Consider the following 23,662-nt stretch of genomic DNA (forward strand, 5'->3'; position numbering starts at 1 on the left):
CGTACACACGCACGCACACACACACACAAACACCCACACACACATGCACGCACGCACACATGCACACAAACTCACACACACACATGCACACAAACTCACACACACACGTGCACACAAACACATGCACGCACACACACACGCACACAAACACGCACACACGCACGCACACACACACAAACACACACCCACACACACAAACACGCACACACACATGCACACACGCGCGCACACACACACACGTGCACACAAACACATGCACGCACACACACATGCACACAAACACGCACACACCCACGCACACACACACACAAACACACACCCACACACACATGCACGCACGCACACATGCACACAAACTCACACACACGCACGCACACACACAAACACACACCCACACACACGCACACACACACACACACAAACACACACCCACACACACACATGCACACACGCACACATGCACACAAACTCACACACACGCACACAAACACACACCCACACACACACATGCACACACGCACACATGCACACAAACTCACACACACGCACACATGCACACAAACTCACACACACGCACACATGCACACAAACTCACACACACGCACGCACATGCACACAAACACGCACACACCCACGCACACACACACATGCACACACGCACACATGCACACAAACTCACACACACGCACACATGCACACAAACTCACACCCACGCACACACATGCACACACGCACACATGCACACAAACTCACACACACGCACACACACACACAAACACACACACACACACACACACACACACACACATGCACACACGCACACATGCACACAAACTCACACACATGCACACAAACTCACACCCACGCACACACATGCACACACGCACACATGCACACAAACACACACACGCACACACACACACAAACACACACCCACACACACACATGCACACACGCACACATGCACACAAACTCACACCCACGCACACACATGCACACACGCACACATGCACACAAACTCACACACACGCACACACATGCACACACGCACACATGCACACAAACTCACACACACGCACACACACACACAAACACACACCCACACACACACATGCACACACGCACATGCACACAAACGCACACACATGCACGCACATGCACACAAACACACACACAGTGTGTGTAATGAACAGCCAGACATCTTCTCTTAGTCGTGTTTGTTTATTGGACCGGGTCACAGATCAGCTGACAGCAGCATCAGAAGTAGTTGACGACTCTGCGGATGGACTGGATGTTGGGGTTCTGGGCCTGCCACTCATTGGGGCCACAGTAGTTTCCACGCTCCACGATGTACATCCGACCCCGGAAGTTTGGCTCCTCGTACATCACCCACCTGGAGAGGGGGCGGAGCCACACACAGGTGTAAGCTTGGGGGTTTCCTTCAGATGTGACTAGTTCAGAAGAAGTTTGAAGGTCTGAATGGAACTTTGCTCAGCCTTTTATCAGATCTGCAGTTATTCGGGTTCTTGCTTTAACTTCTCATGAAGTCCAAACAGGTGGTTCTGGATCACACAGGACCAGAACCTATAAGCTTTGGATTGGACCCCAACCCCCAGGTGTCACTGTCAGTATCAGGACTATCTTCACCCTGCTGGAGCCACAACCAGGCTCATCTCTCAGGGACTAAACTCATAAAGGTTTCTCATCTGCTCTCACCTGTGGGGGGTTGGGGATGTCCCAGCCAATGAGTGGACCTGCCAGAAGGTCAGTCCTGGCCTGTCTGGAACTGTTTCAGCCCCTCCAGGACAGGACTGGTGGTTCAGAAGCTTCAGGTTAAGCTGAAGGAGTGTGTGCTTGTGTGGGACTCACGCGCCGTCTCCGTAGACCCTGACGGAGTTGATGCAGTTCTTGGAGAAACCTCGGCTCTGCAGGAAGGGACAGTCATCACAGATCTCCACACACTGTCCAGAGAAGTTGCAGCTCTCAAACAGCTCGATGCGATAATGTTCTCCATGCTGTGGAGATAAAAACCAGACTCAGTGGCTTGGGACTGTAATCCGGACAAGCTCCTGCGTGGAAGAGTCCTGATGGGAAGGTCATGAAGATGAAGAAGCAAGAATGACATGAACATCAGCTGCCCCTTTCACGCCGTGGGGTGCCTACCATGCGGATTGGCTTGCACGAGCCCATGTGGTCATTGTGGGAGTTCCACCTCTGGAATTCTGGGTACTCGCCATGCTCCAGGATGTACTGCTGTCCCTTAAAGTCGGGGTGGTCGTAGCAGATCCAGGCTCCGCTCTCCACACGGATGGAGTTCACTCTGAAAACGAAAACCCATGCTGCTTATTCAAATCAAAGCAAAGGCAGCAAAAACATGCTTTTATGGTGAAAAGCATGAGTGAAATACTTCCTAATGAAGAGTTGGTGAAGCCAGTGAACAGACTGGAGGGGACCAGTGGCGCTGCCAGGGAGTTTTGGGTCCCGTCACCAAAGGCGGGTTAGGGTTCCTTAGAGTACGCTGACAGGTGTTGGTAACTATCCAACATGCCTCATGTTTATGTTTATGTTTATGTATTTAGCAGACGCTTTTGTCCAAAGCGACTTTCAAGTGATAATCGGCATGTTGCCCTTGAGGCTAACAACAACAATAACAACAACAACAACAATAACAACAACAACAACTTGACATCAGTCATGGAGAGGAGGGAACAAGGAGTGGACAGTAGAGAGGGGGGCGGGTGCAGGGAGGGTGTTAGTTTAGAAGATGCTCTCTGAAGAGCAGGGTCTTCAGGAGTTTCTTGAACATTGAAAAGGAAGCTCCTGTTCTGGTAGTGCTCGGAAGGTCATTCCACATTTGTGGAACGATGCATGAGAAGAGTCTGGATTGTCCTGAGCGTGGTGTAGGCACTGCTAGCCGACCATCCTGTGATGACCGGAGCGGCCGGGCCGAGACGTAAGCCTCTGCAAGAGGATTCAGGTAGATGGGAGAGGTACTTGTTGCTCACCTTGGTGGACCTTTGGGTTGGAGACGTGAGGAGACACCTGCTGACATATCAGCTGCTGAGTCTGGTAAGGACAACCCGTTCAGTAAAATTTGGTGGTTCCTGTCACCGTGGAAGTCAGACTAGCAAACCCCCCACTGACTCCGCCCACCTGTCCTGGAAAAAAACTAGGGACTTACGACAATAATTCAGTATTTTATTTAGCTTCAACTGGGCTGCCTTTGAGTGGATTTTAATATTTAGAAAATTCTTAAGTTTTATTCATTTCAGTTATAGTTTGTGCGTTTAAAGTTACACACCTGTGGAAAAACTAGAGACGGGCATCTGTTCATCCCACATTTTACAGCTTTTTCTCATGCAGGGGGTGCAGCTTCTGTTAGGAGGACTAATTTGGCACAACACCGTCTGAAAACAGATCATGTGACTGATGTAGCAGCTGCTGGTTTGATGCAGCAAGAACATAAAACAACCCAAACTGGACTTCATACTAACGAAGCACATTTTAGTTTTAGGAACACTTGTTTTGTTTTTATTTCAGTTCTAATGTTCAGCTCTGGATTTACCGGTGGATCTACGTTCCTACCCTCACCTATGCTCACGAGCTTTGGGTTGAGACCCAAAGAACGAGATCGCGGATACAAGAGGCTGAAATGAGTTTTCTCCTCAGGGTGGCTGGGCTCTCCCTTAGAGATAGGGTGAGAAGCTCGGTCGTCCGGGAGGGGCTTGCAGTAGACCCGCTGCTCCTCCACATCGAGAGGAGCCAGTTGAGGTGGCTCGTGCATCTAGTCAGGATGCCTCCTGGACGCCTCCCTGGTGAGGTTTTCCGGGCACGTCCAACTGGGAGGAGACCTAAAGGTAGACCCAGGACACGCTGGAGGGACTATGTCTCTCACCTGGCCAGGGAACGCCTTGGGATTCCCCCGGAGGAGCTGGGGAGAGGGAAGTCTGGGCCTCCCTGCGTAGGGCTGTACCATTTTCCCACATAGAGACCTCTGATGTAGACTACACGTTATGAAAAGAAATGATTGTTTCTTCATTGGGAATAGAGTGTTAATTAGGATTTGTTTGGTTCGGGTAAATTTAATGTTATTTAAATTAAAATATAAAAATCTGGGCCCACTTCAGTCCTGGGCTCCTAAAATAGTTTAGGGTTTTCTGGGTCGAAATCCGAAACTAACGTGTTTCACCTGTTCATGAAGCCACGGTCCTGGAAGTTATCACAGTCACCTCTGACCTCCAGCTTCCTGCCAGTGAAACATTTCCCCTCGTAGAAGGTGATCTGCAGACAAACAGATGTGCAGTTTACAGGAGATGAGATGAGAAGCTCCGCCCACTGACTCGCTGCTCTCAGGTTTTTAGTTGTGGTCAGACGTAACAGATTCATGCCTTTCAAAGCTCCCACAGGCAGCAGAGGTCCCGCCCCAAACACACAGATCAGCCCCGCCCCTACACTGCAACCCTGAAACCAAAGCATTTGATTGGATGCTTTCAAAGACACACCCCCAGGTGCCTCTGTGCTGTTTTGAATTTAAAACTGCAACAATAAGAGTTTGTGAACTGAATTTTAACTGCAGCTGATGATTATCTAAGTTCACAGAATTCTTCCCAACGTGTTGAACTCAAATCTGTTTAATCTGGAAGCTTTTAGTTAGAAGTGATGCCCCCGCTGGTCCTGCCTCCACCGTCGGGCCTCCGGTGGACCCGAGCCGTCGAGCCGTCGGGCCTCCGGTGGACCCGAGCCGTCGGGCCTCCGGTGGATCCGAGCCGTCGAGCCGTCGGGCCTCCGGTGGACCCGAGCCGTCGGGCTTCCGGTGGACCCGAGCCGTCGGGCCTCCGGTGGATCCGAGCCGTCGGGCTTCCGGTGGACCCGAGCCGTCGGGCCTCCGGTGGACCCGAGCCGTCGGGCCTCCGGTGGACCCGAGCCGTCGGGCCTCCGGTGGACCCGAGCCGTCGCCTGTCACTCACCTTTCCTGAGTACTGCGACATTTTCACCCACTGGATGCCGTCTGAGCTGGCCCACAACCACACACACAATGTCACAGAGAAAAAGTTGGAAACCCCAATTTATATGTCGGGGGGCGAGGCGGGGCCCGGGGGGGGGGGCAGTCCTAAGCTGGAGGGGACAAAAGGGAGGGGGGGGGGGGGTTTAGAGGTTCCTGTTGTCTCAGCATTTCCCTTCATTCTGATGGGTGCTGATTCTGCTGCGTGTGTGTGTGTGTGTGTGTGTGTGTGTGTGTGTGTGTGTGTGTGTGTGTGTGTGTGTGTGTGTGTGTGTGTGTGTGTGTGTGTGTGTGTGTGAGAGAATAGAAAGTGCTGGTGTGCAGCTTTGCAGCTGAGTGCACGTGTCATGTTTCTCCACAGACAAAGGCTCCCAGCTCTTGTGATGTTTGTTAAACCAGAAAATGGAACCAGACACTTGAACTCTAATGAAGACCGGACGCCGGGAGTTCTGACTGCAGCTTCACCGTCTGAAGCTCATTCAGCCCTAAGAGTCGTGTGTTCATCAACAACAATAACTTGCATTCATGTCGGGATGTCTTGTGTGCCTGCAGCTCTCTCTCTCTCTCTTGGTCAGCTTGCTTCTCACATCAAACCTTCTGTCAGGAATCTTGGTGTGACCTTTGACCCAGCTCTCACCCTGGATTCTCATGTCAGTTCTCTTGTTGGCTCTTCCTTCTTCCATCTCAGGAACGTTGCTAAGCTGAGTCCCATTCTGTCCCGCTCTGAACTTGAGACAGTTCTCCACACCTTCATCTCCTCACGCTTAGACTACTGTAACTCTCTTTTCACGTGTCTGAGCAGAACCTCCCTGAACCGTCTACAGGTGGTTCAGAACGCCTGTGCTCGGCTTCTGACCAAGTCCTCCAAACACACCCACATCACCCCGCTTCTCCTCCAGCTTCACTGGCTGCCAGTCAACTTCAGGGTTCATTTCAAGATCCTGGTTCTGGTCTATAGGGCCTTACATGGACAAGCACCATCTTACATTGGTGATCTTCTTAGTCCCTACACCCCCAGCAGGTCCCTGAGGTCCAGTGATCAAAGCCTACTGGTTGTGCAGCACCAGGCTAAAGGTCAAAGGTGACAGATCATCTGCTGCTGTGGCCCCCAGACTCTGGACCTCTCTCCCCCTGAGCCTGAGATCAGTGGACTCAGTGGTCTCCTTTAAAAAGCAGCTGAAGACTCACTTGTTCAAGCTGGCTTTTGTATGACCTTCTTCACCTCTCTCTCTTTATTCTGCTCTCCCCACCTATTCCACCTTCCTCAGGATCCACTGGTTTCCCTCTTTCCTGTTCACTCTCTCTCTTTCTTTACATTTTTTAATCCCAATTGTCTATTTTTGCTCATTTTAAATATATTTTTAAACATTTTCTAAATGCTTTTTTATATTTTTACATATTTTTTGTTTTTGTGAAGCGCCTCGTGGTTTTTATCTTGAGAGGCGCTCTAGAAATGATATTTTCTTCTTCTGCTCTCTGGCTGGTCTGGAAGCATCAGCAGATGGTTTCTGACCTCCTCAGCTGCGGTTCCAGCCGGATCAGATTTGAATGATTACAAATAAATAATTTTCATTCCACTTTGTGTTCGTAACACAAAATCTAAACCATTTATAATAATAATAATAATAATAATAATAATAATACATTTTATTTAAAAGTGCCTTTCAGGACACCCAAGGTCACTTTACACAAAACACGTAATAAAATACAATAAAACAATAATAAAACCCAAAGAAGAAAAAACAAAGAGAGAAACAGTTCAATAAAATCAGAGGTTGTAGGCAGATTTAAACATGTGTGTTTTGAGTTTTGTTGTGAAAAGGGTGAAACTGTCGATGTTCCTGATGTCTGGGGGAAGTGAGTTCCAGAGACGAGGAGCAGAGCGGCTGAAAGCTCTGCTCCCCATGGTAGTGAGACGGGCAGAAGGAACCGCAAGATGGATGGAAGAAGAAGATCTGAGTGAACGGGACGGGGTGTGAATACTTATAAGGTCTGAGATATATGGAGGAGAGAGGTTGTGGATGGCTTTGAAGGTATGGAGGAGAATTTTGAAGATGGACCTGAATTTAACTGGGAGCCAGTGAAGCTGCTGGAGAACCGGCGTGATGTGGTGAAAGGAAGGGGTTCTGGTGATAATACGGGCTGCTGAATTCTGGACCAGTTGCAGTTTATGAAGGAGTTTGTTGGGGAGACCATAAAGAAGTGAGGTGTGTTGGTGTGTTGTGATGTGTCAACATGTTCAAGGGGTGTGGATGCCTTTACTTCACCATCAGTGTGAATACATGATTAACTGTTGTGTAAAACACACCGGAGTCCTCCGACTCAGAAAGATGCCCCGCAAGTGCAGGTCCTTTACCTTTTAATGGGCCTTACACTAGACCGGGGACCACGTTTTCTGCATTAACGTCAAACTTTGTTTTGGTGACATCATGATTCAGAGTTAATCTGATCCCAGGACACATCCTTGGGGTACACCTTTATCAGGCAGAATAAGCTTTCTCACGTTCTGATGAAAGATCCTCCCACCAACAGAATGTTCTGGTAGTTCTGGAGAGACTAGTCTTCCTCAGATGGATAAATCAGTACAAAGAGCTGCCACAAGTGGACAGGGACAACTGGACCCAGATGGAACTAACAGAACCGCCCTGGGTCATTCTTTTCTCAGCTGCAGCATCAGGGCCACTCTGGTTTCAGCGCATCCAGACCCATCACTAGAACAGAACCAGCCCGCTTGGGTCTGAAGGCTTCATGTGGACCCCTGAGGGGACAGACAGACCAGATGTGAACTAGCTGATGACAGAGACTGGTTTAGTTCTGGCGTACCAGTTGTAGCCCAGCACAGTGAGTGTCCAGGATTGTGGTCTCGGGCGGAGTACCCACACCACAGACGGGGTTATGTGGATGCCTAATGGGCCATTCCCATCTGTACCGGGTCGGCCCGGGCCGGGTAGCCACAGTCGGCCCCAGCCTGGCCCGGTTGATTCCACACATCCTTGTCTTAAGCCCATGTGGGCTGATTCTACCCACCAATCAGAGGCTTGCTCTAATGGAAGGTGTGGATTTGCTGTCAGCAGTGGGTGTGTTGGCCCTGGTCGGCCTGAAGCAGACCCCCTCGAGAAGAGGGCTGGGAATGAGCCTTGGTTGGCCCGGGAAAATACCAGGCCACCCAGATATGTAAACAACCTACGCTACCCGGCCCGGGCCGACCCGGTACAGATGGGAATGGCCCATAATGGGGCGCTGGAGAGTGTAACAGCATTGCCACCATATTGGATGGGTCCTACTCTCCAAACCCAACTGGAGTCAACGCAGAATAACTGTTACATTTTCTATTCTTCATTATAAACCTAGTGATGAGGGTTTGTTGTTACCTTTGCTGACTTGTGACATTTCAGTCCCGCCTTCGTCAGAGCAACGTCAAGCGAATTGTAAAAACATGTCAGCATAGGTAACAACAAACCCTTATGGGTCCTTTTCAGGGGACGTATGGGGTGCTGTAGCGCGTGGCATGGTGGAATAGCTAGGTTAATAAACAAAGGAAGCGCCGGTCGCTTATAAACCTGCAGAAAATGGTCCACTAGAGGGCGCCATGCTGCCGTCACAAGAAGGCAGAAAAGTTGCATATTGGCAGGGATGGCGTTAACTGGATAGTCTCCGTTGTTGACCGTTTATTTTGAGGAGCAATCGTAGGGCTGTTGGTCATTCTGACAGACTGGAAGTACCCGACACATGCAGGCGTGCAGACATTTTAAACGTCACGCACATGAGAACATCTGAGCATCATCTCAGACCTGGACACCGTGATCAGTGCAGCTCTGGGCGCATCTGTGGGTCACAGCCCAGCCGCAGGTGAAACCCTTTAATTATAACATTAATATGATGCTGGACACGCTCATCAGCTTGTTTATCTACTTTTGATTATTTATTATGTGAGAAATGAAAACGATCATGACTGTTTTTAACCTGAAAACAAACACGTCTAGCGTGACCTCAGCATGCTTCTGTACCTGCTTGTAACTTATATTAATAAGAACAGAGACGCGCCGTTGCTATCTGAGCTCAGCCAGCTTTCTTCTGCTGTCGGTCACCGCAATTATTTGGTTACTCTTTCTCAATGTTTTAGTTTGCCTCGTTCTCTTCTTTCATTTGTTTTTGAAGTGAACCGAGTCGACATGCGCAGGTTTCTGGTTTCTAAACCGAGCAGCTGCTAAGGCACTAGCGGCAGAAGCCGGCTCGTCGGTGCTTCTCAACTCGCCACAACCCCCCGTGTTCAGGGCAGGACTGGAACAACCAGTGGCACAAGCACCGCAGCCCCTCCTGCTGTCCCCGTCGCTACCAACCCAGCCGTCGCTGTGGGTGGCACAGGCCTGAACAGTAGCGCACCGTCCCAACCCACCGCTCTGGTTTTCCCCAAGCGCCATTTTGGGAAGAACATGCGCTCATTTTGCCCTCCTGGTACCGTGGGAGACCATGGCTGGAATATCCAGTAAAAATAGAAACGCTGCCGTTTTCATGAGGATAAACGAACGTTTCTGACATCAGAGTGGACATAACACGGCGTATTAGAACAGGGGCACATGTTTCAGTCAGCAGTTAGAGAATTCCTTTATAAAGGCGCGTTTATAAACCACACACACCTTAACTGAGCTAACGGTGTGTGAGAAGCAGGCAGGTGCTGCTGCGTTCAAGTGTTTCAGTTTTTTTATGAATTTGGTTAAAAATAAAGGCGCCCGGCCGGGTCCGGCCCGTGTCCGAGGTAATTACACAGTCGTTGGCCCGAAGCCCGGCCCGAGGGCCAGGCCGACCCCCAGGCCTGGGGCTCCAGTGCAGGGCTCTACAGCAGATCATGACCTTTAGGTCAAAAACAGGACATTCATGACGCTACAAATATATTGTTTTTGAATATTGCATCGATTTGTTTTCCACTTCATGTTGGGTTACTTCACATCCGCCACAATGAGCTGCAGCAATAATACGTGAAGCCACGTGGTACTAAAATACAAACCACGTGCATAGAATTAAAAAAAATACATTTTTAGTTTACATGCATCTATTTTTCATAGCCACGAACTCGGCTGTGAAAAAAGTGACAACTAAAATAACTCCCCCCAAACAAGGTCCTCACGTGCTGCAGATGTGCATCCATTCCACCGTGGGTTTTGGAGTGACCGCTGACATTTATATACTTTTATTTTATTGAGAATATTAAAAAAAATATTTTTATGTGATGTTTTTGCAAAATGCAAGCAGTTTTCTACCAGTCCTACTGTTCAAGAGAGCTGAATATAATAAACCGAAATAACTAATCAGGGATCATCATATAATAATTAACTATTATTATGAGGTTAATTCATAAACACCAAACATAAAAACATCTGAAAATATTCCAAATGACTGTAATCATTCTTCAGCAGGACGACCAGATCCCAGCTCACCACATGTGGGACAGAGACCGCTCCTTGTGGGACGTGAAGCTTCAGTCTAACCAGATAAAGTTAAAATGTTTATTTTTTATCTATTCTGCCTTTTATCTCTAACATGACTGTTAAACATACATACAATTATGATATAACTGATGTCTCATATATTCTATTTGAATTAAATGTGAACAAGCAAACAGCAAACGCTTTAATGCTGTTTCTCAGCTCCTCTCCAGCTACCACAGCCAGGGCTGGACTGGGACAAAAATTCAGCCCGGGCATTTTGACTGGAGACCGGCCCATCACCTGTTTTTTTTGGAAAAGACATTAAGCCTTACGCTGTTTCTGACACACACCAACGTACACTTTCTTATTGGTAGTATTTATGTATCAATCTAATAAACATAAACCTACACCATCCTTCCTATCCTGGTATTCTAAAAAGTAGGGTTGGGGGTAACTGATTATTTTTAAAATGATTATTCTGACGATTATTTTATCGAATAGTCGACTATTCTAATGACTATTTAGATGATTAATCTAGCGATTACTTTTCTATTGCACAATTAATAAAAACCAAAAAATTCTCAACTAAATTCCTCCCAAAAATTGATAAGTCGTTACTGTAAGAGAATAAACACTACAGGCCTTCCATTCTTTATAACACTGCTTTTATTGTGTTGGTTGTTTATGTTCTGGTGACGTGTAGAACTTGGGAGTGCAGGCTGCTGCCTGAGAGGTGGTTGGAGACGGAGTGTCTCCATGCTGCTTTGATTTGTTCACTTATGTGCATGAGGCAAGTGGTGTTACGACCCTTCCTGGGGAGTCACGTGTTTCTCCTATTTTAACTGTAAATCCTTCTAGCTGTTATATTTATAACAAGAAACAGATATTCGGACAGAATATTTTCACGTTTATTCGAATATGATTGTGGAACACACCCAGCATCATAATAAATGAAGTAATATTTATGCCAATTTAAGCCTTTATGGGTGACCAGGACTCTGCGTTTATGAATGTGGAAGACACCCAGCATCCTGTGATGGCACTAATAACATCAAGAGATAATAAATAAGGTAATATTTAGGTCAATTTAACCCTTTACACGTGACCAGGACACTGTAATCAATTTTTGGCAAGGGAAATTATCTTCTTTTCTTTTTTTTTTTTTCTTTTTTTTTTGCCATTTTTGGGGTGTTTTTGATGACACAGTAGGCAGTATGAGTACAGTAACATCAACAGATAATACATAAACCCTTATTTGGTCAATTTTAGCCTCCATGAAAATCTTAGCGATTCAATCACTTTTTGGCAAGTAAAATGCCATTTTAGTTGTCTACAATTAAATCATCAATAAAGAATTTAAAGATATTTTGAGGCATTTCTTATAGGTAAACGGGAGGGTGTAGTCTCTATTTGGCAAGTGACAATCTTAATTTTATGTGCTGAAGTGCTTTTATCTTGTTACTTTTAAATAGAGCAACGTAATGTTTAGTAACTTACAGTGTCATTGTAAAGCCAAAGCTTGATCATTTTAAATACTTTTTTTCAAGTAAAAATGTGCCCCAAACTAGTTAACCGTGGCTCCATGTCAAGTGGACTAAAGAAAGGAAGGGGAAAAAAGTTAAATCGCTGGAGAATTGTTTATTTCCATTTATACAACGTTTACATTCAATACAGGGTGCCATTTTACATTGTTTATTTATTTTTTTAGTATCAAGGCTGTAACATAAAGAAAGCCAGTTCTTACCACAAAGTTTGTGGCACAAACCATCTTTCAATCGCAAATATTGCAAAAAGGATTAATATATCCTCATTGTGAACGTTTAAGATAAATAGCAACACTTAAAACAACTTCCCAACTGGAAAAACTAATGTGGCAAGGTGCAGAAAGGAGTGCCCGGGCGGGATTCGATCCCCAGACTCCCGGGTGAGAGTCATACGCTCTAACCAGTCAGCCAAAGAGGCATCTCCTTGGTCATGTAGCCAGGGCGCATCATCAATCGGGACACTGTGGATGCTCACACTGCCACATCTTCCTCCCTCTTTCCACAAGCACGTCCTCGTGCTCCCGCGCAGGTTGCCACAAGCACTGCCACACTAATATCCGCGATAAACATCTGTTTAAGTACCGGAAGAGGTTATCTTTGCTTTCTGAATGTCCATATTGCTAGATATGCTGAGTTTTAGGGCGAAATCCTGGGGAATTTTGTCTAGAAATGCAATTGCCTAACCGTGCGCGATCCCGCGGTGGCTAATTGTTTTTTGGCAGCGAGTCAATTTATGGCACAACACCGGCTCGGGTTTCTCCTCCTCCTCCCTCTTTTCTTCTCCAACCTGTCGCTGGGCTGAGGCTCCATCACTTCCTAAATTGATTTTACTTGAACCTTCATTACCAAACAACTGTGAGATTTTAACACATGTGCCAGCATCAGCCTGAAGGGCCAGTTTCTTTTTAGTCGAATTTTCTCCGCTCCTCCTTTCCGTTTTTTGTTCTCCATTTTGTAAAGCTCGTCTGTCTGTTTACTGAGATTCACAAACAACTGGCGGGTGCATCAGACCTCTGGCTATTGGTCCAGCCCAGAGTGTATTATTACCAATTGGCCAATCCACCAACTTTTACGAGGCGTCGCGTGGGGCGGCGCGGACAAGTTGTCAGCAACAACTAGAGGCCAGGAAAAAAAAAAAAAAAAAAAAAAACAGACACCGGCCCATAAAAGATGAAAGGGTCGGCCCAGCGGGCAGTTGCCCGCTATGCCCTATGGTCAGTCCAGCACTGACCACAGCTTAACTCAGGCTGGACCTTTTACTGTGGCTCTGAGTAACTTTAGTTACAGTTACTTTAAACAATCAACTGATTTTATAAATATAGACAGGCCCACTATAAAATAATGAAGGTTTAAGCAGCTTTTTAAAGTTTTCGCTGAATATTTGTGCTGACTTTCAATTCAATTCAACTTTATTTATAAAGCGCCAAATCACGACAAGAGTCGTCTCAAGGCACTTCACATAATAAACATTCCAATTCAGGTCAGTTCATTAAGCCAATCAGAAATAATGTTTCCTATATAAGGAACCCAGCAGGTTGCATCAAGTCAGTGACTAGTGCCAGTGACTATACAGCAATCCTCATACTAAGCAAGCATGCAGCGACAGTGGAGAGGAAAACTCCCTTTTAACAGGAAGAAACCTCCAGAGAATCCTGGCTCAGTATAAGCAGCCATCCTCCACGACTCACCGGGGATGGAGAAGACAGAGCAGACACACACACACACACACACGCACACGCACGCACGCACGCACACACACACAAAGACTAGTAATGTGTCTATAGTTATATTGTGATGTCTTAGTAAATATTTTATTTGGTGGGAGATAAACTTTATTGTATTTATCCTAGTGGATCTATAATTAAACGGATAAACTAGTAGTAGCACATCCAACGTCAAGGAAAGCAAAAAGTTATTATCAGGAGAGGGAGAATGTATTAGTGGTTAGCAGCAGTGTGCTAGTCGATGGCCCCCTCCATGAGGCCACCACAGCTCAGCAGAACATCGTTGTAGCTTCTTCTGGGGAGAAAAACACTTAGAGAGAAAATAAAGTTAACAGCTGAAATAGCAGGAAATAATACAGTTAAAGAGCAGATAGTAGAAGAAAGTAGTAGAGTGTGGAAAGTGGTCAGTGTATCCTCCAGCAGTCTAAGCCTATAGCAGCATAACTACAGAGTTAACTCTGGATAATCTATCCTATTTAGATGGAGGCATGTTGGAGGCAGGGCAAGGGAGAGCCGTCTTTCCACAACAGAATGATGGTAAAAGTACCAGAAACATCTTTAGATCTATTTATGTTTAATTTCCACTAATAACATCTCATTAAGAACATATTCAAACTGTGTGGCAAGTTTTTCTTCTTGATTTCAAATCTCTTATATAACATGTAGGGAAGATGTGCCTAAAGGGTTTGGCCTGTATGTAGTGATGGGAAAAACAAAGCGAGGCACCGGAGCGTGTGTCGAGCAAAAGTGGGCGTACCAAATGAAGCCCTGCTTCGAGGCTTGTGTCAGGAAGAGGAAACCACATGACCGAGGCCTCGGTATGTGCCGGTGACGTCATTGGCTCAGCCAGCGTGTCGCTTCTTTATAAGCTGCGTGAAAAGCTGTGAAACTTTGTGGTGTTGTTGGTGTTAGGGGAGAGTGAGTGAGTGAGTGAGTGAGTGAGTGAGTGAGCGAGCGAGCGAAGCAGTCAGTCTGTAGCCAATGGTTAGATTTCTTTTAGGACACACTTGGGAGTAGGTTAAAATTTGTGTTTGTTTGAATGAGTTGTCACAGAATCTAGGTTTAAACACCATAAAAAAAAGATAATATTTTTTGCTGTGATGCGGAGCTATAAGCCAATGCAAGAGTATATCCCTCAGTTAATTCACACATTCTTCACCTTATTCTGAGAGACCAACTCATATTAAGTCATTCTGATGGTGCTTTCCAAAATAAAGGCCTTTTTAAATGGTCCACAATTGACCTACCTTTAACGATTTCAAATGTAGTATATGGGCACTTTAAAAAGGCCTTTATTTTGGAAAGCGCCATCAGAATGACTTGATATTGATATGGTATCACTGTGGGGTGGTGTAGGGTTGATCTAAAGTTGAATGACCCAGTGGAAACAGCATTTTTCCATTTTAGAGCATTTTGAAATCACTGAAAGTTTGGTCGTTTATGGGCAATTTATAAAGGCCTTTATTTTTGAAAGCACCATCAGAATGACTTGATATTGATATGGTATCACTGTGGGGCTTTATACTGTTGATATAAAGTGGAATGACCCAGTGAAAACAGCAATTTTCCATTTTAGAGCATTTTGAAATTTTTAATTAAATTTTTTTTGAATTGCCCATATACGACCAAACTTTCAGTGATTTTAAAATGCTCTTAAATGGAAAATTGCTGTTTCCACTGGGTCATTCCACTTTAGATCAACAATATACAACCCCACAGTGATACCATATCAATATCAAGTCATTCTGATTGTGCTTTCGAAAAATAAAGGCCTTTTTAAATGGTCCACAATTGACCTACCTTTAACGATTTCATATGTCGTACATGGGCAATTTGAAAAGGCCTTTATTTTTGAAAGCACAATCAGAATGACTTAATATTGATATGGTATCACTGTGGGGTTGTATACTGTTGATCTAAAGTGGAATGACCCAGTGGAAACAGCAATTTTCCATTTTAGAGCATTTTGAAATTTTTTATTTAATTTTTAAAATTTTTTGAATTGCCCATATACGACCAAACTTTCAGTGATTTCAAAATGCTCTAAAATGGAAAATTGATGTTTCCACTGGGTCATTCCACTTTAGATCAACAGTATACAACCCCACAGTGATACCATATCAATATCAAGTCATTCTGATGGTGCTTTTTAAAATAAAGCCCTTTTTAAATTGCCCATATACGACATTTGAAATCGTTAAAGGTAGGTCAATTGTGGACCATTTAAAAAGGCCTTTATTTTGGAAAGCACCATCAGAATCACTTGATATTCATATGGTATCACTGTAGGGTTGTATACTGTTGATCTAAAGTGGAATAAACCAGTGGAAATAGCAATTTTCCATTTTAGAGCATTTTGAAATTTTTAATTTAATTTTTAAAATTTTTTGAATTGCCCATATACGACCAAACTTTCAGTGATTTCAAAATGCTCTAAAATGGAAAATTGATGTTTCCACTGGGTCATTCCACTTTAGATCAACATTATACAACCCCACAGTGATACCATATCAATATCAAGTCATTCTGATGGTGCTTTCCAAAATAAAGGCCTTTATAAATTGCCCTTTTACGACCAAACTTTCAGTGATTTCAAAATGCTCTAAAATGGAAAATTGCTGTTTCCACTGGGTCATTCCACTTTAGATCTACAGTATACCACCTGTAATAAAAATGAACTTGTCATCTGTTGTATAATTGCTTTATACAAGTTATTGATCACTACTGTTTGTCAATCACACTTATCATGAGGATAATCATGGTAGAGCCGAACATAATGTGATCATGAGGATGTAATCAAGGTAATCTTGGTGGAGGTGTGCAGCTTTGCACGCACATCAGGGAATGTATAAGGAGCAGAGCAGAGCTCAGAGCTGTTAGAGCTGTTTGAAGGATTCTATTTGACGAGGTTCATGGATTACGTTTTCTAACTGGGGTGTTCAGCTCTCCACCCATAAGCAACGGTAAGAGAAATGTTTCGTTCATGATTGATAACTTGTATGAATGCCGGTTGAATAAAGCCTTGTTGTTCATCTGATATTCAAGTTGTGTTTCATTGTTTCTGGCGTCGACTTGACAACGATCCTGATTAAATAAATATAAAGTGTAAAAAGAGACTTTGAGTATTTTAAGGTAATTAAAATAAAATAAAACATTTTATTTTAGAACATTTTTGGCGTCACGAACAGGATCAGTCAAGCTATTCCAGCAACAATGAAGTGTTTTTGGAGAAGCAAAAAGGAGCCGAGTGCTTCTGGGGAGGGAACGCCGATTCCCGTGCCGATTCCCGGCTGGGAAACGGAGGAGTTCCGAACCATTGGTGATATGTTAAGGCAGCGCGGTGGACGCCCTGGGCCGTGGGGAGAGTTAAATGGAGTGGTCAGCCCCGCCGTGGTGCTGGACCGTTTGACGCGGATAGAAGTTAAAGAAAAAGCGCCGCTGGCAGGAGTGAGAGATATGATGTGGCTTTTTGCAGAAGCATGGAAAAAACAGGAGTTAGAATTGAGCAGTTGTAGAGAGCGAGCGGCGCAGGAGAAAATCCATGCTGAAGAAGTTGAAAAATCATGCTCAGAGTTTGAGCAGAGAGTGTGTGTGATGGGGAAAGAGCTAAAGCATGCTCAGAATGTTTTGGATAAAACGCTGACTTTTGTGTCTCGAGCGCAAAGGAAGGAAAAGAAGCGACCTCGTAGAGCAGGTCCTGCTCAGATCCGGGCGTTTGTAAAGAATGTTGGTGAAGATTGGAACCCTGAGAAATGGAACGGGGATCTTTGGGGGGATGATGAGGAGGAGGAGTGGGCGATTAAACCTGACCCACCACCTCAGCCCTTGTATCCATCATTACAGGGGATAAAGATGTCAGAACAAAGACCTATTACTAGGCGTCGGCGAGAACAGCAAATTATTCCACCAATACTGGTAGATATGGTGGATGATCAGGGACGGCCGGAACTCGATGAGGCGGGTAATATAAGAAGGATGTTACAACAGCAGCCACAACCCGCCCCTAGGCTGCTAACAACGCTAGAGGATTATTCACAAGATGAGTTAAATCACATGAATGGGAAGCTGAAACAGCGCCCAGGCGAACCAACTGACTCCTGGCTTAATCGCCTTATGGAGGATGGCGCGTGTGATATAGCCATAGATGCCGGTGATGCCATGAGATTTTCAGGATTAAGTACTGATGCACAGATAAATGCTGAATACCGGGCTACAGTCCGGGCATTGCCAGCTGATGAAGATTTCAATGTGGGGGATGCATATGCTCTGGCATGTCATGTAATCTATCCTACCACGGCGGACTGGTCTGAGATTAAAGGGCAATGGCAGACAGTGAGAGATGCCATTCAGCGGCTCACCAGACTCACTATTAGAGAGCAAGTGGCTCGAAACGGGGGAGCTGGAGTGGTGGACTGTAACATCTCTAAGGCAACTAGAGATCACCTCATCAGACATGCCCCACCACATTATAAACCCATGGTGACCAGCTTGTTGTTTGGCGCGGCAGACCAGACTTTTGCCGCGATAAAAGATCGTCTTGGCGAACTCACCACGCTGGGTGATTGGTCTGAGACGAGGAGAGAGGGAGCTAGAACTGAAAATAAACCCAGGATTGATCCACATTCAAGGGGTCGTAAAGGGGGGGCAATGGGCCCCTCTAGAACAGATCTGTGGAGGGCACTGCGACAAGCGGGAGTGCCGTTTGAGGAGATTGATGGATTGCCCACTAATGCATTGATGGAGAAATGCAGACAAATGGGACTTAAGGTCCATTGTCAGTTCAGACATTGTTCTGAAAAGGATGACAGGATGTCTGTGTCAGAATTGGTTGGAATGTTGCAGAATGTGATCAGGGAGGTGGCGTCGAAGCCTGCTGAACCTTCCGCCCCTCCCAAGGAATCTTCAGAGGAGGAGAGTTCAGATGAGTGTTATCAGGTGGCGGCAGTGAAGCGTAGAAAGGAAAAACAGCACCGAAGGGAACATGATGATGAATAGGATGAAGGTCAAGCTCGGGTTGTTGCCAGTGCCTCAGGATGGTCAATAAATGATATCAGACCACATGTGGAATTACAGATTTATTGGAAAAAATCAGTACAGACAGTAATGGCATTGGTTGACACTGGGGCGGAGGCCTCGGTAATTCATGGCAATCCTGATAAAATAAAGGGAAACATTGTACCTTTGACTGGACTTGGGGGGCAGATGTTAGTAGGAAAGGGAGTAACTTTACCCTTAAAAATAGGAAATCAACCTATTAGAAATTACAGTGTAGTAGTGGCTCCTGCAAAGGAATGGATTATTGGAATGGATATATTGGCCGGAATGACTCTTCATCTGAAACATGGTCGATTTTGTTTTGGTATAAACAGAATCCACACCATTTTGGTAGGCAAGGTCAAAATGACACCTTTTCCCATTCCTGAAGCAACACAGGTGGTATCACAAAAACAATACCGGTTGCCTGGGGGTCAGAAAGAAATTACGGACACTATTAAAGAATATCTGGAGGCAGGAGTTTTGAAAACATGCACCACACGGTGGAATAATCCCTTATGGCCAGTGAAGAAATCAGATGGTTCATGGAGAATGACTGTGGATTATAGAGCGCTGAATAAACATACTCCTCCTTTAACGTCTGCGGTTCCGGATGTTATCACGATTGTGGAAAGGGTGCAGCATCACTCTGGTACATGGTATGCGGTGATAGATTTGGCCAATGCTTTCTTTACCATACCTATCCCTGAGGACAAGATGGAACAGTTTGCCTTTACATGGGAAGGAAGACAGTACACCTTCACCAGATTACCACAAGGGTATTTGCATTCACCCACAATCTGTCATAGGATAGTGGCTGAAAATCTGTCGACTTTAAAGATCCCATCAGGCATATTGCTATCACACTACATTGATGACATCATGATTCAGGGAAACACTAAAGAAGAGGTTGAGCAATTGCTCCCACTTCTGATAACACATATGAAGAATCATGGATGGGAGATAAATCCAGAGAAAGTGCAGGGATCTGCACAGTCAGTGAAGTTCTTGGGAATTATCTGGAATAGAGGGGAAAGAGAAATAACAACTAAAGCTAAAGAGAAAATAGCACGGTTCCCAATACCACAGAATAAGACAGATGCTCAGCGGTATATTGGGTTGTTTGGGTTCTGGAGACACCACATACCTCATTTAGGACAGATCTTGCAGCCTCTGTACAGATGCACTCGGAAGAAGGAGCAGTTTGAATGGGGGCCTGATCAACAACAGTCATTTGAACTAGCTAAAGAGGCCATCCAACAAGCTGTTTCTTTGGGGAAGATGTTGTCAGGACCAGTGGAGTTACAGGTTTCTGCAGTAAATGATTATGCTAACTGGAGTTTGTGGCAAAAACAAGATAGGTGCAGAAAACCTTTGGGTTTTTGGTCTAGGAAATTGCCTGATGCAGGACAGAGATATACTCCATTTGAAAAACAGTTGTTGGCATGTTATTGGGCTTTGTTGGAAACAGAAGCCCAAACTGTGGGGCATGAAGTAATGATGAGAACACATATACCCATTCTAACTTGGGTCATGAGCAATCCTACAACTCACCGCATAGGGGTAGCTCAAGAGGCTAGCATCATAAAATGGAAGTGGTATGTTTCTGAGAGAATGAAACCAGGAGAAAAAGGAGTATCAATGCTCCACGAGCAAGTGGCAGACGTTCCAGAAATGGATGAAGTGCCTTTTGAGGTAAAACCAATCCAGGATTCTCCTGTGAAACTGGGGGTAAGATGGAGCGAACTCACCCCAGAGCAGCAGGAGCGAGCCTGGTTCACTGATGGTTCCTGTCAATATGTGGCAGGAACCAGGAAATGGAAGGCTGGGGCATTTAACCCTGGTACACAACAAGTTATGGAACTCACAGGGACAGGAAAGAGTAGTCAATGGGCGGAGTTGAAAGCAGTACACATGGTAATAATGGCGGCTGGGGTGCAGGGAGTAAGTATTTATACTGACTCCTGGTCAGTAGCCCAAGGAATGTTAACTTGGATGCCAACTTGGCATGCTACACAATGGAAGATACATTCAAAAGAGGTTTGGGGAGCTGACCTATGGAAGGACATTTGGGAGAAATGCCAAAATATTCCTGTGTCAGTATTACATGTGGATGCTCATACTAATAACAATGATCCTGAATCCCTGCATAATCAGACTGTAGATAAGATAGTGAAAATTCAGGCTGTAAGACAATCAAGTCCTGGATTAGCCAAATGGGCTCACGTTACTGCTGGACATTGGGGTGTGCAGGGAACATTGAAATGGGCGAGGGACAGAGGAATAGATCTCATCATTGATGATATTAAAACTGCCATAGAAGATTGTGAACCTTGTCAACATCAGAAAAAGAGAATCCCTCGACATATACAGGGACAGATACATCGAGGTAAACAAGCGGGACAGTGTTGGCAGATTGATTTCATTGGACCATTGCCAAAAAGTAAAAACTGTAAGTATGCATGTACAGCCGTGGATACGGTGTCAGGGGTACTGGTGGTGCATCCGTGTCATAACGCCAATCAGGAGGCTACATTGAAATGTCTGTCATTAATAGAGACCTATTATGGACTACCTTTGCAGGTTCAGACTGATAATGGTACCCATTTCACTGGAAATAAGATCAAAGAATGGGCAGAGAACAACGCGGTAGAATGGATCTATCATGTAGCATATCACCCGAAAGCTAGTGGACTCATTGAGAGAATGAATGGGTTACTGAAAGAGAAACTAAGGAAACTATCGGTTACTAATTCTTTGGACAAATGGAGAGAAAATCTGACTAGGGCAGTACATCAGTTAAATAACAGACCCGTGGGGGATGGAGTTACTCCACTGATGCTAATGGTTGCCAGGGCAGGAAGGGAAACAACTTCTACTGACCCTCCTATACGAATGTGGAAACTAACTTCTGAGGCAGAACTCCCTGTTAGAGCAACTGCGGGCTCTGTGGGATTAGATCTTAAAATCTTGGAAAGCATCACTTTAGTAACCAATAAAGTGACAGTGGTAAAAACAGGATTGGGAATTCAATGTCCACCAGGAACTTATGCTCATGTGTGTCCAAGAAGTGGTTTAGCTTTGAGGGGTCTAACCATTTTAGCTGGGGTAATAGACTCAGACTATCAAGGGGAAATAGGTGTGGTGTGTCAGCATACAGGTAAAGAACCGTTGGTACTGGAAAAAGGAGACAAGATAGCTCAGTTAGTAATCAAACGGTGTGTAATGTCCAAAGTTGAAGAGATTACTAAACCTACCACTATCACTCAGAGGGGTGAAACTGGGTTTGGATCATCAGACTTTACTGCGGGGGCAAAAGTGTGGGTGGAGCAGCTCAATGGTCCTCCCAGAGCTGGAGAGATTATTGCACAGGGAAAAGATGCTGTGGTAAGTGTATTGTTCCCCGGAGAGGAAAAATGGATTAATATTCCGATAAACAAATGTTACAGGAGAGAAAATTAATGCTTGTCATTCTATCTGCAGTTTTGTATGTATCCCATAGGCGGGTGTCTGAGTGACGGTGGTTGACTGGGTCCCCTTCCCCTACAAAAGGATTGAACCCTTGTCGAGGCGATGGATGGGCTCCACGGACCTGGTGGTGTCGGATGTTTGGTCATCGTCCTCCATGTCCTCGCTGTCATCGCACTGAGGGCACATTTCTGTTGGGGGCTCACGGAAGGACAAGTGTTGGAAGAAGGGGTCATGGGCCATCTGGAATTGGTTAGCAGTATGTCCAACCGCACTCAAGGCACATTCACATGCAGAGCAAATGACGCTTGCTACTTGGGAAACCTAACATCTACCGGTAAGATGTACCGGTGCAGAGGATGTCTTAAAATCCGAGGAAGGGTGATCAGCCCGGGGGTGTTGGTTCAAGGATCAACAGTAACCTTTAATTCTGCAGCGCGCATCTGTGCATACCATCAGGGGAATGGTACTTGCATACAAAATGGCACAAATTGGAGTATGAAGGTTGATCGCGATTTCCGGATCAGGAATGGAACTGTAATCACAGGAGGATACGCCTATTTGTACATATTCTGGGTGCTGCCCGACACAGCTAGAGCTACGCAGACAGCTGTAGCTCCCCTGGTTCACACTTGTCAACAAATGGGACAAATAAGGGTAGCCGAATATGTGCGATGGACTGTGAAATTCCCTCCTATTCCGCCTTGTAACAGGAGGAGGCGAGCATGGTATGACACCGTGCTAGGAGGAACTGGAACTTTGTATGGTCTGGCTAACACAGCAGACAATGAGGTGACACGAACTATGCTGTCCAACACTGGAGAATACACCGCACAAGCTGTCACCAAGACTGCAAGATGGATGCCTTCGACTGTATCTAGTCAGTTAGAAGGAAGTGATGTGTGGAAAAGTGTATTTAAATGGAATCTAAAGCTTTGGAATGAAACTTATGATGCATTGCATAATTTGTCACACATAGGTAATTGGACAGTCTGTTCCTTGCAGACTATTCATGCTGAGACACAGAGAAATAGGTTTCAAATACAGGTAATGAGTAATAACTATCATGCATGGCGAACATTATGGAACATCAGTAGTTCATTATGGCTACAGCTACATGCAGAAATGACGATTTGTAATAAATCTATGTGTACTGGATACTGGGATCAGTATAATATGACATCAGTAATGACTGTGTGTAGATATCAGATACTGCCGGTGATAACCACTAAAGGGTTTTGGTATCTCCATGTTAGTGGAGAGTGGTGGGATGTTAAAACAAATCGAACATATGAAGTAAAACACTGTGATGAGACTGATAAGGGTTTAGCCTGCCCATTGGTAAAAGGACATAGCAATCCATGTTTCACTGATTCAAGGGTCGTACTCTGTGATTGGACGGTCACACCCCCAGAGGAACAGTTTTGGCAGGTGGGTCCTAACACCTTATGCGTGGCTACAATG

The 23,662-nt window shown here is 45.3% G+C and overlaps 2 protein-coding genes across 2 annotated transcripts in view; one reads left to right on the forward strand and one right to left on the reverse strand.

Moving 5' to 3' along the window:
- Positions 1 to 22,428, forward strand: part of nub1 (negative regulator of ubiquitin-like proteins 1) — a 33,722-nt gene extending 11,294 nt beyond the window's left edge. Inside the window, exon 15 of the mRNA XM_070553538.1 lies at positions 22,233 to 22,428. Coding sequence (XP_070409639.1) covers positions 22,233 to 22,258 — 26 coding nt within the window. The 3' untranslated portion in view covers positions 22,259 to 22,428. The remainder of the gene's footprint in view (positions 1 to 22,232) is intronic.
- On the reverse strand, positions 1,203 to 5,050 carry crygn2 (crystallin, gamma N2). The gene is made up of 5 exons (XM_054736205.2): positions 4,968 to 5,050; positions 4,190 to 4,281; positions 2,164 to 2,320; positions 1,870 to 2,015; positions 1,203 to 1,393 (listed from the first exon to the last, which is right to left on the reverse strand). Exons 1-5 carry the CDS (start codon positions 4,986 to 4,988, stop codon positions 1,258 to 1,260), a joined length of 552 nt encoding a protein of 183 aa, XP_054592180.1. The 5' UTR covers positions 4,989 to 5,050; the 3' UTR covers positions 1,203 to 1,257.
- Positions 22,429 to 23,662: the final 1,234 nt, after the last annotated feature.

Source organism: Nothobranchius furzeri, chromosome 7 (assembly GCF_043380555.1).
Source record: "Nothobranchius furzeri strain GRZ-AD chromosome 7, NfurGRZ-RIMD1, whole genome shotgun sequence".
Lineage (NCBI taxonomy): Eukaryota > Metazoa > Chordata > Actinopteri > Cyprinodontiformes > Nothobranchiidae > Nothobranchius > Nothobranchius furzeri.

What these genes read in the sequence shown, in the direction of transcription:
- crygn2 (XM_054736205.2), bottom strand. Translation starts at nt 4,988, where the DNA reads ATGTCGCAGTACTCAGGAAAG. An exon ending in TGTCGCAGTACTCAGGAAAG is followed by an intron (nt 4,282 to 4,967) that starts GTGAGTGACAGG and finishes GTTTGTCTGCAG; the next exon opens with ATCACCTTCTACGAGGGGAA. An exon ending in AGGGTCTACGGAGACGGCGC is followed by an intron (nt 1,394 to 1,869) that starts GTGAGTCCCACA and finishes CCCCCTCTCCAG; the next exon opens with GTGGGTGATGTACGAGGAGC.